This window comes from Solanum lycopersicum, chromosome 12, assembly GCF_036512215.1.
Source record: "Solanum lycopersicum chromosome 12, SLM_r2.1".
In the NCBI taxonomy this organism is placed as follows: domain Eukaryota; kingdom Viridiplantae; phylum Streptophyta; class Magnoliopsida; order Solanales; family Solanaceae; genus Solanum; species Solanum lycopersicum.
Genome location: NC_090811.1, coordinates 66,745,089 through 66,763,277, shown reverse-complemented (window position 1 = coordinate 66,763,277; position 18,189 = coordinate 66,745,089). Strand labels below are relative to the sequence as shown.

Sequence of the window (18,189 nt, the reverse complement as noted above, 5' to 3'; positions counted from 1 at the left end):
TTATACAACAGTTAAGTAACTCAAAGGCAGATCAAGAAGCTCAAGAGAGAAGGATTATCCAAATAGATATAAATAATCATTAGTCTGTTTCCCGATCAATGTGTGAGTCTAACGCACTCCAACATCTAACATGAACCTCTTACGTCTGTGGTTCCACGATCATCCCAACTCAATATATTCGATCTCGAATGTCAACAGATCTATCTAAATTATGAAGAGTAAAATTAAACGTTTAAATTCTGAATCCGCGTATATAATCGGGGGTTGGATGTGGGTGGGTAGGGGACCATGTGGATATCCCTCCATCCATCAATCTAGATGGTTGAAAAAAATTATTCTTTTTTTTTTTTTGCTTTCGTCACATTGCTTTTTCTCCAAAGTTAGTGGTACTACACTTTTAATACTTGTTCCCCATTAGCCCTTTTCCCCTCTTGTTCTTATGTCACAAACAAATATAATATTCCCTATGTTTCAAAATAAATCTATTTTTAAACAGACAAGTGAGGTTTGCTCCAGTGATTGATCGAACACATTTATCATCGATCAGTAGGTTGACGGTTCAAGTCATGTTAGAATGTAATAAGTAGAAACAAACTAGTACATTTTCATTGTCATAGATATGTACATATTTTGAATTCCTATTGACAAACTACAGTCCTATATAGATGCATTACAAACAAATTTTCTTTGAGACTGCAGCAATTCGAGTTTTTTCCTGCTGTACAACGCGAGCCAAGCTCAACGATATTGACAACATAAACCTACTCCATGTCGAATTTAAGGCTCTTCGAAATCTGAATTGCTTAGTCTGCAACTGATTACAGGACAAGCTGAACTTATCATGAAGCTCTCAATGAAGGCTATCATCTGCATAAGCATCAATAACGTGAGGAATGGAGACACTAAATTGAAACGAAAACGTGGGACTTTTACCCACTCTAACACCCCCTTCATGCCCAGACCTAACTGGAGCGTGGACCAGGAATGGACGTTTGACTCTGATACCATGTAAAGATATGACACATGAGCCTAATTCAAACTCAAAAGCTAGTTCATTAGGGAAGGATTGCCCAAGTCCATATAAGGAGACTACCAGTCCATTCCCCAACCAATGTGAGACTTTTACCCACTCTAACAATACGTGTTTTTCCCGTTCTCTCCAATACGAAGACTCGAGGAGGGATCAGGAAAGGAAATTGAAGATGCAATTTCAGAAGCAAAAAGCACTTACGAAAGCAAAGGCAGCACAGGCTAATCCGAATCCTGGGAAATGGAAAGGTGCATGATCTGATAGAAATAAAGCTGGAAAAAATATGATAACCTTATTAACAGTCAGATTTAAATGGAATTGTAAATCGCGAACACGAGGGGAGAAAAACAAAATCACAGTTTAGATACCTGTTAAAGGACTGAAAATTAACGGAGAAACTACACTCGCGAAGGAACATATTCCCGTGATGCATCCTTGAACCTTTCCCTAAAAACAGGAAATGAAACAAATTTTGAGACAACGACAACATATCCAGTGTGATTTCACAGGTTGAGTCTAGGTAGAGGTAGAGTATACAGAGACGTTATTCCTACTTGGGAGATAGAGATACTGTTTCTGATAGACTCTCAGCTCAAATACAAGCATATCAAATCATATCGAAAAACAAATAACATGGCAAAATACTATTATCATTTTGATAGTAACTACAACAAAATAAGTATGATAATCGATGTACAAGAGACAGTAGATACTAATAGAAATCGACCGACAAGAAACTACACGAGAAATACATTAGCAAAATCATTTACAAGACAGAATATAACAGGGGAGAAAACAGAGTTTTTAACAAATTTTGATAACAACCTGTTCATTTGGACCAACTTGTTTGGATGCAATGCTCTTCAACTGCAATCAGGTACAACATTTAGTGATTTCTAACTGTAAAACTATCGGAAAAAACAAACGATTATATATACGAGACTTACACAAGGCATCACGAAAATAGACATAACGGAGATCAAAGCGCTAGCATAAGGAACCTACAATGGTAAAGTAGATAATTAGCCATATCACGAAGAACATATATAAAAGCTAGTCCCTCCGATCACTTCTCGTTTTACCCTTAATGACATGATTTTACAGTTACTTAAAACATCGTGACATGTTCATTAACTACAAGTTTCAAAAGTCTTTCTTGAGTAGTCAAAAACGTTCATGTAAAATGAAACGGAGGGAGTCATAGATCACAAAAGGGGCTAAAAACATATGAAATAAACTAGTAAGGATAGAAGAAATTACCCATGAAGACCAAGCAATGCTATAAAGTAATATCTGCATAATTGAATTTGAGTCAACATTAGTTAAATAAAATCTTTTCATGCTTTGAATTGAATCTATTTTAGATGTCCATCAACTGATTAAACTAAAGATAGTCATCGCGTGCATGTATAATAAGTATATAATCCATGTATAACATGTATATCATCATGTATAACCCTAACTTGCACAGACTCTTCACTTTCAATGTCGCACCCTCGTCCGAATCTCCCAAAATACATAACTTTTGGAGAATTCGACAGGCACCCATTGATATTTTTGAAGAGTCGGAGCAATGTAGGTATAGTCTATGTATATCAGCTAGAAAAAATAAACAGTAAGTCTGTCTGACTATTTGTGTGAAGATACCGTGAAAATATAGTCAAGGATAGAGTTAATACTGTACATGAAAACAACTAAAAAGGAGTCCAACAGATAGCAATTTCTCCTCTCCAAGAGCAGAAACTAATATGGGCATTAGAAGAAGCTGCAAAAATATTAAAACATTGAAGATATTATAAGTTCATTGAGAAGCAAAATGAAAAATAATATGAACATACAAAATTAAAAAATAACCACCTGTGATATGGATCCTGCAATACCAGATATTATCAACAAATCAGCAAATTGATTTTTGTTGAAGTGAAACTGAGCCTTCAAGAAATACTGAAAAAAAATGCACTTTCTGATGTATAATATATGTATACTATATGTATAATCTATGTATATTATATGTATAATTTATGTATACTGGCTAAGAGAAGTACAGAGCGAATCCTACCGGCTAGTTGTGTAAAGATCCCGATATGATACTAGACAATTCATATTTAGACCAGAACTACAAGTTCACGTGAACAAAGAAGCTTTTATCCGAATTTCATTGCACCAAAAATGATCTTTAGCAGCAAATGACAATTAATTAACGACAATAGCTTAATTGCACTAATTATGTATTTTTAGTGTCAATTAGCACTCTTCATTAATGTTACTGAAATCTATAGCGGTATTGAATCCAATGTCAATTAACTAAGCACTCTTTGTTAATAAATATATTTATTGTCACTAAAAGTTATTTGTATTATAATGTCGTATTTTACCAGCTAGTTGTGTTGAGATCCCAATATTATACTAGACAACTAGAGGCGTATTTAGTGTTGTGCGGAATTTGAGATAATACGAGAAAATATAAAACGCGAAAAACAAAACAACAGATTTACGTGGTTCACCAATAAATTGTCTACGTCCACGGGAAGAGAGGGAGCAGTTTTATTATGGAGAGGCAAAAACAGAATTACAGAATAGGGTTTGCCATAGCGTCTATATATAGTGCTAAGCTACGCCCTAAAAGGCTTGGGCCCAACATACAGAATCAACAGAAAATTAAGGGCCCAATACAACAACATTGTATACCGTCGGCCCGGGGGCGTCTCCGCCCCCCGGACCCCCAGGCCAGGGGGCGCGTCGCCCCCCTGGACCCCCCGACTCGCTGACCGGTCAGCGAGACCCCCGTCCTTTCTGTTTGTAGCGGGTCCGATTCAAGGCATTCAACATTTAGACTAGAACCTACAAGTTCACGTGAATCAAATAGCTTTTATCCAGATACATATAAAGAAATCTACTAAATATCTAAAAATATTTTATTGTTATTATATATATTAACTTAAGGTTTCAATAGAAACTCATAAAATTCAAATCTTGAATCCGTCTCAGTAAAATACCGCGCATTAATAGGAAGTAGTGAAACTTACAAGAAGAGAAGAATCAAGTCCAACATGTGCAACATGGGCAAAGAAAGAAACAATAGCTGCATGTAATAATGTGGAGCTGCAAATTTTTACAAAAATTATGATTAATAAGAAAAGCCAAAAAAAAATAATATTTATGTTGTTTGTACTCTTCAAAAATATCGTCATATCTGTGTCAGATCAACCAAAAACCAAAAGTAACTCATTTTTGAACGATCTGACACAGGTACAATATTTTTAAAAAGTCCGAGCAACATATCGAGTGAATTCACAATCTTACCTATTCCTTATCAAACATAACACATCATTGAAAGAAGGCAATGTCTTGAATAATTGGACTTTATTCTTTGGAGCTTTTTCCAATAGACAAATTGTTTCAATTCCTTTAGTAGACATTTGATCTTTTATCAAAGGCTCAGGAAGAAACATTCTTGTGTATACAAGAGCTATTATTGCCACTATTGCAGCAACCTGTTAGTAACAATAGTTTAATTTAGCAAAAAAATTGAAATCGCGAAAGTCGTATACAATAAATATTATGAGTTTAACTTCTATATACAGATAGTATATATATTTTGTATAAGAGGTTATAACTAACTGACTTTTTGTAACATGTCCAAACTCCAATCGCGTTTCATTATAGGGTTAGTGAATATAAGTTAAATCGTAGTATTATCAGTACTAAAATAACGTTAGACGTTTTTAAGACATATCAGAATAAAACGAGTGTCACGTTCACGTACTTGGAAAGTGGAAGCCACGGAGAGAAAGCGAGTAGAGAGATTTCCACAGACAAAAGCAGAGGAGGCAATGCCTGATAGGACTCCAAAGACAGAGGCGCGACGATTCTCTGGAACAACATCAGCCTAAATTAAGTTATATATATCGTCAGTATATATAAAAAAAAAAAAAAGCTTATTGGATAATATTTATATATATCGTTAGTATAAATAATTTTTACCACGTAGGCAAGAGCAAGGCAATGAACATTTCCTTCACAAACTATAGCAACCAGAGTTTTTAGGACATAGTATGCATAGAAGTAGTATTTTGTCCTGCTGTATGCCAATATCACTGTACACATGACAAAATTAGTCAAGATATGATCAATATGTTGTTACACAATTTGAGACTTCTTTTCACTTTTGAGTCGAAGACCTATCGGAAACAATCTTTCATTCCATAAAAGATAAGGATGTTTGGCTTGCGTAAGCCCCACTGCCTCTTAATCGCACTGGTGAAACTAAACTGAATATGTATGGTTGTTGTAAAAGTAAAGTTATAAAATTTATTTCTGGAAAAATGCATAAGTACCTCTAATTTATGCTCGAAATCTCAGATACACACTTATACTATATTAAGATCTTATTACCCCTGAACTTATTTTATAAATAATTTTCTATCTCTTTTCGGCCTACGTAGCACTATCAACCATATAGTTTGAAAAAATTGTCAACACGCGTTGGGCTCAGAAAATAGTGCCATGTAGGCCGAAAAGGGATAGAAAATTATTTATAAAATAAGTTCAGGAGTAATAAAACCTTAGTATAATAGTAGTGTGTCTGTGAGATTTCGAGCATAGATTGGGAGATACTTATATATTTTTCCTCTATTTTTTTTATTGGTAAAATCACTATACTAAATTCATAAAACTAGTTTTTGTAACAGTAAAATATCATAACTTTGAAAATTAAATTTACGAATCTTAATTTTAAAATCTATAATCAAACGAGAGTGAAGATAGAAGGAATAGTAGTAGGTACCTAGAGGGAAGATAGAAAGGGTCAAAGGGAGCATGAGCATTACTTTTCTTCCATGAGTGTCTGATAGATTTCCCAACAAGGGCATTATAATTAGTGATCCCAAACCTATTAGCTGCATTACCATCAAATAAAATTAAAATATTATTAATTCATCAATTTTACCAAAAATATTGTATTCATGATATTCAATAAAAAGTCTAAATTGTAACTGATAATGTGAAGATTTTTAGTATTATTTGAATGGACGATTCATTTATTATGATATCAAAGTCAGTCCTATGATGTTGAGCTCCTAAATAGATTGTTCACCCCTTCACATGTCCAGTGTTGATCGTGCCTGGGGGGGTTGACTTGCACCCTTACACGATTTTGGAATTGAGTTAAAATCAATATCGCTCTATGAAAGGTCAAATTCAAGTAGGGTCAAGAGGTTCTTTCAAACTCTCTTTGGCAAAAAATTACATTATTTATATATAGTGAATAATACTTTTTTTATGTATATAGTAAATATTAAACTTCCTTCTACATTTTTATATACTTACTTCTTTATATATAAAACCTATTTAGTGAAAATCTTCTGTCAGATACGTACTCCTCCGTATAATAATCAAAATAAAAACAAAATAAGAGGGGGAAATGGTAGTTAAAGTGGGGTAGGTATATAAGATGAGACATTTATATTTATTGAAAAAATAACCATCAAAAATTTAAAGTTAAACATAGAGGAAGTTTCCCTTTTTAAAGGGAATTTCATAGGAACTAGGGGAAACTTCTCACTTAAAAACAAGGTAACATAGTCTTTTATTGTAATACTATCATTTTGTATTCGATATTCAATAACTTAGTATATCAATTTTGAAAAAAAGTACAAAATAAGAAATTCAATATTATAATTCTCTCACCTTTATTTGTTAAAAAAATATATATATATTTTTCAGAATTTAAATACAAAATCTCGTAAAGACAATAAAGCGGTTGAGTAATGTCTTATATACATCATCATACCATAGGAGTGATGATTTTTTTTTCTATCTGGCTATCTATTTATAGTGTCCACGTGTTTACAGTTATTTATTTTTTGTTTAAATATCCTTCAATTTGGGAACATACGTATAGAAATAAAATTTTTAAATGGTTAATGACTAGATAAGGCACATGGGTAATTTTTTTAAATGGTTTATTATAAACATTTCTATAGTTGTAACTTTAAGTATATATTATTCTATTTTTATTTATTCTTCTTTTCCACCTTTTTTGGATTCCCTTCTAAACAAAGTTCAACAAGTACTCTCCCTTTGAAGTGTATTAAAATTCACAAATTAAACCTAATTACAAACCAACTAAACTAAAATAACTTGATGTAAGAAAGATATTGACAGATTCAGAATTTAGAGTTAGTGATATAATTGTGACTCACTATACACATGTTTTCGAGTTCCTTTTGCATATATTATTAAGATTTGAGCAAATTGTAAGAGGCTAGAGGAAATTAAGTAAGCTAGTGAGCTATTGATGTTAAGTGTATATGGCTCTATTAAGTGGAAACAGTATTACTCCTTTCGTTTCACAAAGAATGATCTAGTTTGACTTGACACGGAGTTTAAGAAAATAAAGAAGACTTTTGATCATGTGGTCCTAAATTAAAATTATGTCAAATGTACAAAATTGTCCTTTAATCTTGTAGACTTAAACATGTCACGTGAGTTGTTATCAAAAAAAGAAAAAAGTCATTCTTTTTTAAACAGATTAAAAAAAGGATCATTCTTTTTAAACGGGGAGTAGAAAAAAGGAAAACATGTCACTTATAACAATAAGGAAATTAAAGTTCCTAACTTTTAAAAAAAAATGAAAATGCCACTTTATTATATGGTGCTAATAAAGAAAAATAATAACAAGTGGCCTTCTATGAATTCTAGCAAAAAATGAAAAAAAAAATACAAAAACTTATGACATAAGGAAACTTACAAGTATTAGTGACATTCTAAATTGTTTGTACATGCATACAAAATTCCAATTGAAAAACCTCTTTCTTGTTACGATTCATTGAGATTCATAAATAAAAAAATAATAAATTCAGTTGAACTCACAGAACTTATTTATTCAGGAAATGAACAAATACCGTATGTTGAATTCCGGTGAGATATATAGCAATGGAGCATTCATCTTTTCCAGGACAAATGGCTGACATAGTAATATCAGTAATGGATGGAATCACCATGAATATAGAGAAACAATGGAGAAATACTGTCATGAAGAGATGGCTTAGACCATTATTAGACAAATTTTCCATATCTCCAAAATTATTTTATTATTTTGAAATAAAGAACAAAAATAGAGAAAAAAACCCTTTGAGTATTAAAAAGAAGTTTAAATATATATGTATAAAGAAAATTAGTTTTGTATTTTTTTTGTGATTACTTTTGGATTATCTTTTTCTTTGTCTTCATGCAAAGTTAGCATGACTATAGGGAAAAGTGTTGTTTGCTGGCTCTAGCTTTATTATATAAGTTAAAATAAGGAAATAAGAGGGAGAAGAAAATGAAATATGTGTGATGACAAGAGAGTAAAATGAGGGGGAAAAAAAGAAAAATAAGGTATATATTTGCTATATTTGATAATGAGACATGAGGGGGTTGGGGGTTGAGGGTGTTTAGAGGTATTTTTAACATGGTTAGAAGTTATGATGGCAAAAATAAATAGTTTTTGAATGTTTATATGTAAAGTTTGAGGATAAAGTGAAAATAAAAAGTTATATAGGCTAGTCAAGGTGACAGAAAGGAAGTTTCGAGATTTTGATCAAGTGAAGTACATCACGGACAAGGGTGGTAAAGTGTTGGTGGTCATGAGATTTAGGATACTTTAAGAGGTATTACGATTTTGAGTATTGTAGATTTATGTATGGTAAGGAGGTTAAGGGTTGAGAGCGATCATATGATATTTGAACGGAATTTGTAAGAGCGCAAATAATAATGGACTAAGTTGTTAATGTGCGGACAGATAAAGGTACAGTATGATGATCCTTTTGTATAATAAATAAGGATGATATTCAGAATTGTAAAAATTATAGGGATATCAAACTGCTAAGTCACACTGTGAAAGTGTGGGAGAGAGTGGTGGAGCTAATAATTAAGGCCGAGGAGGGACATTTCTAGTTTAAAGAACCAATTCAGATTCATATCAGATCGTTCAAGTACTACAAGACATTTCTTTGATTAAGAGACTGGTAAATTAGTATTGAGAAAGAAAAATGATCATATTCACATCGTATTCATCAACTTAGGAAAAACTTATAACAAGATTTCGATAGGTTCCGGTGGCTTACGCGAGCAATTAAGGACAAATATGATAGAGCTAAGACCTAGTAAGAATTATATTTTTACTAATTTACCCTTTGAATTTTTTTTTAACACACTATTTATATATCTTATCCATTAATATCAACATTAACAATGAAAGGATTTTTCAAAAAATTTTAAAATATTTATATTCGCTATATAATAACAATATGAACAAATAATACGAGACAACGAAAGATTGCATAGCTTTGAATTGATGCAATAAGCAATCATTAAAAAAAATAAGAACTTACGCTTTGAAGCGTACAAGTTTTAACAATTTACAACCCACTCCACACACTTTACTCTCCAACTACTTGGGACCCTCACTTTTCATACTATTAATTAACAAAATAAATTTTATATTTTTTCTGTCTCAATTTATGTGGCGTATTTGAAATTTTGAGATTCAAATTTCTATACTTTCATCGTGAATTCGGATATGCAATTTAAAATATTTGAAAGACATAATAAATTTAATTGACTCTCGAAATTTGCCATGTAATCGTTAAATTAAGTTTTTATTCATGAATTATCAGTGAAGAAATCTTTATTATAGTAAACTCTTTACTCTTTCTTTTCAACCATCTTCAAAAGGGTTTTATGCTAAAATCTTGATATATTGTTTTTATTTTCATTAATATTTTTTATGTATCGTATTAAAGTCTGATTAATTTGGACTCGTGATGCATAGAGCCTAATTTGAAGGGAGAATATTTTCTATCAAGGATTTTTTTTATATTCAAAGTTTGAACCTCAAAATCTCTAAGTAAAGAAGGAATAATTTCATTCGCTACAGGAATAATTTCGTAGTATCACTACTGAATTTATAATATTTTCCCATTGTCTTGTTTGATGTGTTTTAGTTTAATTGTGCATGGAATTTAAAATATTAAAAAAGACTTCTAAATCTTTAAATTAAAGATATATATTCAAAATATTTTATGAATCTCGTCATGTTAAGCATGTCATGTAAGATGCTCGAATTAAAAAATTACTTCATCGATTTATAAAAAATCTTAATAGTTTAGTTAGTTGACTACCTAAACTCCTATCTTGTTGAAACGATCTGATTTCTCACATTGTAATCTCCTCCCTAGTTTATTTTTTAAAAAAAGATATTACTCTATTGGTCCATCTAAAACACCCCATGTAAGATATTTGAAAGAAAGAACCATTCACATATTGGTCCATTAGTAAAATTGAATGCAGAAAATCTTTACCCAAATTAGATAATTGATTGAATATATTTGAATTTGCCGTTTATTTTTTTTAATCGATATACATAATCGTTCATCGTCTATACACACAAAATTATGTTTTTTTTAATTGAAAAATTATTGAAATACACGTCTTGTATTTCTCTTATTTTTAATTTCCTTTTCTATTTCTAAAACCCCTTATTTCTTTAATGTATCCGAGCCAAATATTAATGTATTCGAGCCACATATTATGTATCTGTTTTATTTTATAATGTATCCGAGCTACATATCATGTATCCGAGCTACATGTTACGTATCCTATTTATGTTATAATGTATCCGAGATACTCTTTAATGCATCCAATTTGTGTTACTTATTAAGAGATAAAACTATGTGATTCCTAAAATTTATCTTTTTTAATTTAAACGGTTGGATAAACGGCTATATTGATTAATTCTTGACCTTGTTGGGTTGATTTGTTGGCCCAAACTATAAGCAAGCCCAATTGTCATTTACCAGTAACATACATGAGCTAGTGGCCCATAATAAGGGAAAATTGTGAAACAAAATGAAAGTTACATATTTAGCCAATCAATTTAAATAATTATATTCGCTATTAAATATATAAAAATATATATTATTATGTAAAAAATGTATATTTCATGTATATCATACATTAACGATTAGTTTTTTGATGAACGTTTATTTATGTTAACTTCTATTTAAAGCATTGTATGGTTCATTTATTCGTATATTTTACATGCTAATTCTAGTTTCAGTTGCACTTGTAATTTGTAATTGCATATCCTTTTTGATTAATCAAGAAATAATTATATCGATATATCAATAGAATATTTTTTTCTCGAAAACACGAAGAGCGAACTCATTTCTTTAATTTTCCAAGAAAAATCCATGACACTACAATTGTACTACTATTCATTTGTGGTTAAATTCTTGTCTATAAATTACATCGCTGTACTCTGTTATCGTGATAAATACATTTCAAATTTTTTTATTACCATAACATTACATTATAATTGTTATTCATGAATAGGACTTTTTGTTTCCAAACTCAATAATTACGCCGGTGGATTAATTAATTATAAACTGATAAGACAAAAATCATGTATTATGACAATTTATGGATTTTTATGATATACAAATCTTTTTTTAGCATTGAAATTAGTGAGATATACACAACTAAATACGAAAAATTTGGAATCTTATTGGTAAACAACTCAGCCATGGCTGCTATTAGTTTGTCAACAACTACATGTGTGTAATTAATATGTGAAGCTACCACCAAATAAAATTAAATTTTATTAGGTGAATGTGAACAAGATACATTTTCGCGTGTCTGATTAATTTATATTTATGTTTATATAATTTTTTTAAAAAGTATAATTATATAATACAACTCAAATAATATTTGTGCTGAAATACAAAATTAAATATCGTAATAGTCGATGAGTTGGTTCTTATTCCTTTTTATATCAAGAACTCCCTCGAGATTTAAGAACACTAGAATTATAAGATCATTGAACATATGCAAGCTCGATTGAAGAAAGAGAACAATCCCTCGAAAAATTCCATTTAATTGAAAAGAAAGACGAGTAATAAAAAGCTACGACTGACATGAATAAATTGAATTTCAAAAATTTTCATAACAAATTACACTATCAGTATATGCGATTTAATTTAAGTCGTATTAATATATTATTAAGAAGAAATTAAACAAAAACAAGAAACTAAAAGGAAAAGAAAATAAACAATTTGAACTTATCTAATATTGCAATTGAAGAGGCTTAGGTTGGACCATAGTTCTCCTTTTCCATAAATTAATTTCCTTCCTTGGCTCCAAACATATAGTTGTTCTACTTCTACCTAATAATATTGGACCAGAAAAAGGACTAATTTCGTCGTCATCATCGTCATCATCATCGTCTGTATAATACTTACGTTCATCTTGAGGTGTAATTTGTATCGACCTCCAGTCAAAATTGGTCAACGGTTCCCTACCACTAGCGAATCGTTGCATTTGACTCAAACAAGGTGCTCTATCAGGAAGTTTACAAACAATATTCTCAGTTGTAACATCTGATTTTCGCCCTGATATCAATTTTGATTTGCCACCAAACATACTACCAAAATTAGACATCGATTTCCTTGTAATGTTTTTTCGTTGATTTTTACCAGGGCTAGTATTTTCGCTACTTCTCATAAGATTCAACGTCTTCTCTTTATTTTGCTTGATTTGCCCCATGCATGATATTTTAGGCGAACCGGGCTCGGATTTTCGACCCGAAACTTGATGGGCCGGAATTACTGGTATTATTGGGCCTGTAAATCCTTTATGGTGGTGATTTTTGTGATGATGTTCTAATCTTTTTTCTCTACTTGGACTAAAAGGTGCATGTGCATTTTGTAGTATAAAAGCAGCTGCAGCAGCTGCTTTTGGTAGTAATTTCAAGATTGTAATTTTCTTCTTTGATGACTTGCATGGTTTCTCCATGAGTACTCGTGTCACGATCTTGAATTATTATTCACGAACGAATTTGGGAAAAAATAATAGAAAGATTCGATTCTTACTTTAGATCGAGCTGATGTTGATTCAAATTCTGCTTTTGATGAACGAAAGATTTGATTCGACTCTGACTTCGTAGATCGAGTCGGCGCTGATCCAAACTGAGATTTTCAATTCTCTTTTAATTTTGTGAATGAAAAATTTGATCCTGACTTTTTAGATCGAGTCAGTGTAGATCCAAATTCAACTAGTTAATTCTCGTTGATTTTTCTGAACGAACGATTCGATTCTGACTTCGCAGATCGAGCCGGTGCAAATCCAAATTCAGCTAGCTAATTCTCTTAGATTTTCTGAACTGAAGATTCGATTCTGACTTTGTAGAAGGAGCTACTCTTTATTTAAATTGTTCAGCTAGATAGTTTCTTTTATCTCTAAGTTTGTGTATGTGATACACAAATGACATAAATATATATATGTGAAGTGGGGTTGGATATAGCTGGCTAGAAAAATAATATTATTTATATTAATATTAATAAATTAAGGTTGTTAAAAAGGGTGGGGTTATCATTATTGACCTTGTCATTAAGACTAAGGAAAAGAGTAAGAAGAAGAGGCTATAATGGAAAATAAATTAAAGAAAATAATTGTCATATTTGGTAATGATATGACAAAATTTTAATGATATATATTTTATCATCTTAAATTAAAACTTGAATTTATGATGTTGATATAATGTATATATATATATATATATATATTTTCAAATCAAATGGTAGAACATGACTTTCATTACTAATTTGTTTATAATTATTTTGACTATTTGCACCATGCATGTCATTTTGTTTTTAACTAACATATATAAATATTCTAGTCAATATTGATAGTACCCCTTTTCTAAATTTACCTACCCAATCTTATTTTGATTGGTTAATGGTATTTTTTGTTTCTGCAATAATTGATTAAAAATTGAAACTTTTGGATTTATTTAGCTTATTTAACTTTTTAACTATTTGAAATGTGTATTTGTGAAATATTCATAATTTTCAAAAATTATTAATCGTTTCATTATTTGATATTAGTAGGTTTCGAATATCCTATCGAAAGTTTTATCGCAAAATATTAAGTTTCTTCTACTTGAAATAGTCGGACTAGCTATCCATGTTTTATATTAAACATATAATACTACTCTATATTTGAGGTGATATACTTCAAAAATATTCTAATTTTGACATATTTTTCTACACAAGTAAAGAGATCAAAATACTCTTTATACTAATTGAAGATTAAATAATGTACTGTCACGTTATAACTTTGAAAATCTTAGTACTTTAATTGATTGGTTATCTGAATTTCATCTTATCGATAAGAGTTTGATTGCCCATATTATAATCCGTTAACCAACTTACACACACTGTAATTACCATCCTATTAAATTGGTGAGAATTCGATTAAAAAAAAAAGGGCAAATTAATGGACAAAATATTTACTACATTATAAAAAAAAAAACATATAATCAAAAAAGTCAAAATATATTTAGAGGACCAAGCAAAATCAATTTGACCAAAGAAATGGGACCTTGGTTATTTAATAATTAATTAATGCACATTTATGTCAAGCTTTAACTAAAAGTCCAAAATTGCATACTTCTCACTACGTAAGATTAGTAGGAAACTACGTATGAAAGTGAATTGACCAACTTTTCCATTGAATTTTATATTAGTTATCGATTCATCACATTTATACGAAGATATTTAAATCGAAAATAAAATTTGAATAATATCTTAAGAAAGACATTCAAATGTATGATCTGAAATAAGCGATTAAAGTGAATTGACCAACTTTCCCTTTGAATTTTACTATAGTTATCGATTCATCACAATTTATACGAAGATATTTAAATCGAAAATAAAATTTACATAATATCTTAAGAAAGACATTCAAATGTATGGTCTGAAATAAGCGATGAAAGCTAAATTGTTATTATTACAAAATATGAAAGAAAATACTTTTTCAAAAAAAATGGCTAAAAATGAAAGAGTATTATTAATTAGGACGGAGGGAATAAAACTTTTTTTTAAGTAATAAAATATTCATTAAAATTACGGTACTAATGGAGTAATTATTGCTAACTACTCTATTATACACAAGATATAGTCACTCAATATTGTTGACTTTATATTAGAAGTTATACTCCTAATAAAGTTTATATTGGAAGATATTTCAAAAATTATTTGAAATTACAAACAAAGTTGAGTAATATTATTAGTGGAAGAAGAAACACAATTAACATACATAATACTAGTAGATATATTTTGTCTAATGATTACAAACCCCTATATTTTACAAGTGGTAATATTTTATTAATTTAATTAAAAAAAAGTCTTCATCTCTTTTTAATCATTGGATGTTTACAGTTTACTAGTCCGACTTATTTAAATTCGCATTATATAAGTAACATATTTTCTTTTTAGGATAATATTTATCGTCATAAAAAAATTTTTAGGTGGTAATTGAATTAATTTGTTATATATACAGATATTTATTATTATCGTTTAATATAATAAAATGATAAGTATATTTTAAATATTTTATAATGTAAATGATATAATTAGGATAGGGATCAATATTTTATTTTATTTTTTAGCTAGAAGCCAAAAGAATTTGGTCACACATTGTGTTTTTGACTTTGTAAGGGATGTGTTTACCAAAGGTCAAAGTTTAAATTTTTAGTTTTTGAAATTATTGCACCTTTATATTCAATTTTCAAGTAATTTAGATGGCTTTTTTGTAGGACATTTGTATTAATTTTTTTTTAAAAATAGTATAATACAGTCAAATATAGAGAAATAATATAAATTTAACATAATACATACTCTACAATCTATGTCCTAGAAGCAAAGTGTACCTTGAATTGAACTCGATTAAAGTTGTAACTTTTGGGCCTATTTTAAGAAAAAATATGGGCTTAGTACTTGTGGCCCAATATGATCTACCTAATTTGCCAAGGAAGTCCATTAATAAAAAAAAATTGTATATAATAACAAATTATTAATTTAAATTGAATGTTATAAACATAGTTTGATTTAGTTATATACCACAATAACTGTAGCTATTTCGCCCATCTCCTATGAATCTCGCTCGCCACTCTCATTCTCGTGGCAGTTTGCTTTTCTAACTTTTATACAAACTCAAATGTATAAAATGTGTTTGTGTTGTATAATACAAGAGAAAATTGTACATTTACACATATTTTCGTTTCCCTCTCTCAGATCTCGTTCGACACTCTCACTTTATACAAACACAAGTGTATACATTGTGTTTGTGTTTGTATAAAACGAGAGAAAATTGTATATACAAATACAAATGCATATATTTTCGTCCTATATATATATATATATATATATATATATATATGATTATACAAATACGATCTTCCCCTGTCCAATTTTCTTCTGTCTTTCTCCCTTTCTCGCTTTATACCAACACATATTATACAATTGATCTTTTGTATATGTATACAGAAACAAAAACAGATTATACACCTGTTTTTTTATACGTATAGTGAAATATACATATTTATATTTGTTATGTAGCGCGATTATGCAAACTATAACTATAACATATAAATATGATTTTTGTTTATGCTATATGTGAAGTTGCTCATAATAATTTACACTGATGCTTCTTCACGCTTAACGAGATACATAAATCTTACTGTCTACACTTTCATATATTTTCTCTCTCTATTGTCTTTCCATTTATATGGTGACACGTTGCATCAACTTTCTTGATTAGGAAAATAACCATACTCAATTTTACTAAAATGATGTTGAATTCCCACTCATTTCTCACCAATCATTTTTAATATTGTCCTTTCTTTTTCTACAAAAACAAATAAAAAAAACTTTAAAGTCTTGACCCTATGTTTTTTGGAATATAGTTGTGAGTTTGGAATATGTAATTATCCTTCCATACATGCAACATTCAAATATATAGTAAAATTTAGAATATTACACAAATTTATGTATAAAATTTATGTTAGATAAGGTAAAAATTCTCTAAACTTTTACCATAAAGACCATTTCGAAATATAGAGAGTATGTAGAAAAAACTTAATTTTGTATTTCATTTAATCATATACCTAGATTCTTCTAAATTTTGGAACAATTAACTTGGGCCCATGTTAACAGCCTGGTCTAGTTTTTAAGCCCAAAACCAGCCAAATAAACCAAGTCCACAACTAATATTGCAATGTCATTTTAGGGCATTATTGTTTTTCTTTCTCGTGTTTAATACTTATATTAAAGTTGGACTAGTTCGAATTCGCGCTAGATAGGGCTTATTCGGATACTGTGGCTCAAATTAAGAATTTTTTTTTATATCTAAAGCTCGAAACCGACATCTCTAGATAAGAAAGAGCAGCTGCATCTCCCGCACCACATTTTACGGGTATAGGGTTGTGTAATATTTGTGAAATTTCATTACATTTCTAGAACATTCAAATGGATAAATTACAAAAAATAACATTTTTTTGACATACACGTGTAAGCCTTTTTAGTGGATGGAATTATGGATGCTCTTTATATTAGGTGACTATGATTGGACAATGGTTTTGGCTTTTTAACTTCTATTTTATTTAATTCTACGTAGTCAAATCACCTAAAGCCATGATATTTCATTAAATTTAAAGGCCAAAATGAAATGAAATGAATTGACCTTTAAATTCATATGATTAATCTTTTAACTTGTTTGAGATCGTGTCGTAGTTCCAATAATATATATCGTTGTTGATATGGCCTTCTATCATAACAAGTAAAAGATATATACAAGTAATTGTATTGTTTGAATTAGTAATTTGAAAAATAAGACGAGTAATAATATATAACAGATAGAGTAGTATATTATTTTTATATATTTGACTAACAAATATAATTATTTTAACGGATTGAACAAAGGTGGAAAAGTCATATCAACAATGAGAATATGTAATCCAATTCATTTAACTACTGAATTTGATTTTTTCAATTTTAACTAATCGAACATGAGAATTTTTTTTTATCGATCATACCTTTATTGAGTTGTGTCAAAATAATTATTTGGAGCACTATGGAATGGAAAGAATTACATATAGTTTGGTCAAGCAAATCAAAAAATAAGTAATTCTCTTTCTTTAAATGAGCTTCAAAAATCTTAACTCAACTCTATTAAATCCGAGTTAAGCTAGGTCGATCCAACAGGCCTAACCTATATTAAACTTATGACATAATTAAAGTAGAATTCATATTTGTTAGATTATCATTAACGAATCTGAA

At 29.7% G+C, this 18,189-nt stretch overlaps 2 protein-coding genes across 2 annotated transcripts; both read right to left on the bottom strand.

The window, feature by feature from the left end:
- Positions 1–551: 551 nt before the first annotated feature.
- LOC101250386 (uncharacterized) lies at positions 552–8,504 on the bottom strand. Its single transcript, XM_004253158.5, has 14 exons — positions 7,936–8,504; positions 5,817–5,928; positions 5,015–5,127; positions 4,797–4,919; positions 4,334–4,524; positions 4,057–4,132; positions 2,888–2,974; positions 2,715–2,795; positions 2,291–2,323; positions 1,978–2,031; positions 1,856–1,897; positions 1,399–1,477; positions 1,232–1,302; positions 552–867 (listed from the first exon to the last, which is right to left on the bottom strand). The coding sequence occupies exons 1-14, from the start codon at positions 8,104–8,106 to the stop codon at positions 778–780; spliced, it is 1,323 nt and encodes a 440-aa protein (XP_004253206.2). The 5' UTR covers positions 8,107–8,504; the 3' UTR covers positions 552–777.
- Positions 8,505–12,136: 3,632 nt separating this feature from the next.
- On the bottom strand, positions 12,137–12,865 carry LOC101250676 (uncharacterized protein At1g76070-like). Its single transcript, XM_004253159.3, has one exon. The coding sequence runs from the start codon at positions 12,863–12,865 to the stop codon at positions 12,137–12,139; it is 729 nt and encodes a 242-aa protein (XP_004253207.1).
- Positions 12,866–18,189: the final 5,324 nt, after the last annotated feature.

Bases quoted from the DNA above. Each gene is read 5' to 3' on its own strand.
- LOC101250386 (XM_004253158.5), bottom strand. From the start codon at position 8,106: ATGGAAAATTTGTCTAATAATGGTCTAAGCCATCTCTTCATGACAGTA. The intron at 1,898-1,977 runs GTAAGTCTCGTA...ACCTGATTGCAG, and splicing joins CTATTTTCGTGATGCCTTGT to TTGAAGAGCATTGCATCCAA. The intron at 1,303-1,398 runs GTATCTAAACTG...TATTTTTTCCAG, and splicing joins AATTTTCAGTCCTTTAACAG to CTTTATTTCTATCAGATCAT.
- LOC101250676 (XM_004253159.3), bottom strand. From the start codon at position 12,865: ATGGAGAAACCATGCAAGTCATCAAAGAAGAAAATTACAATCTTGAAA.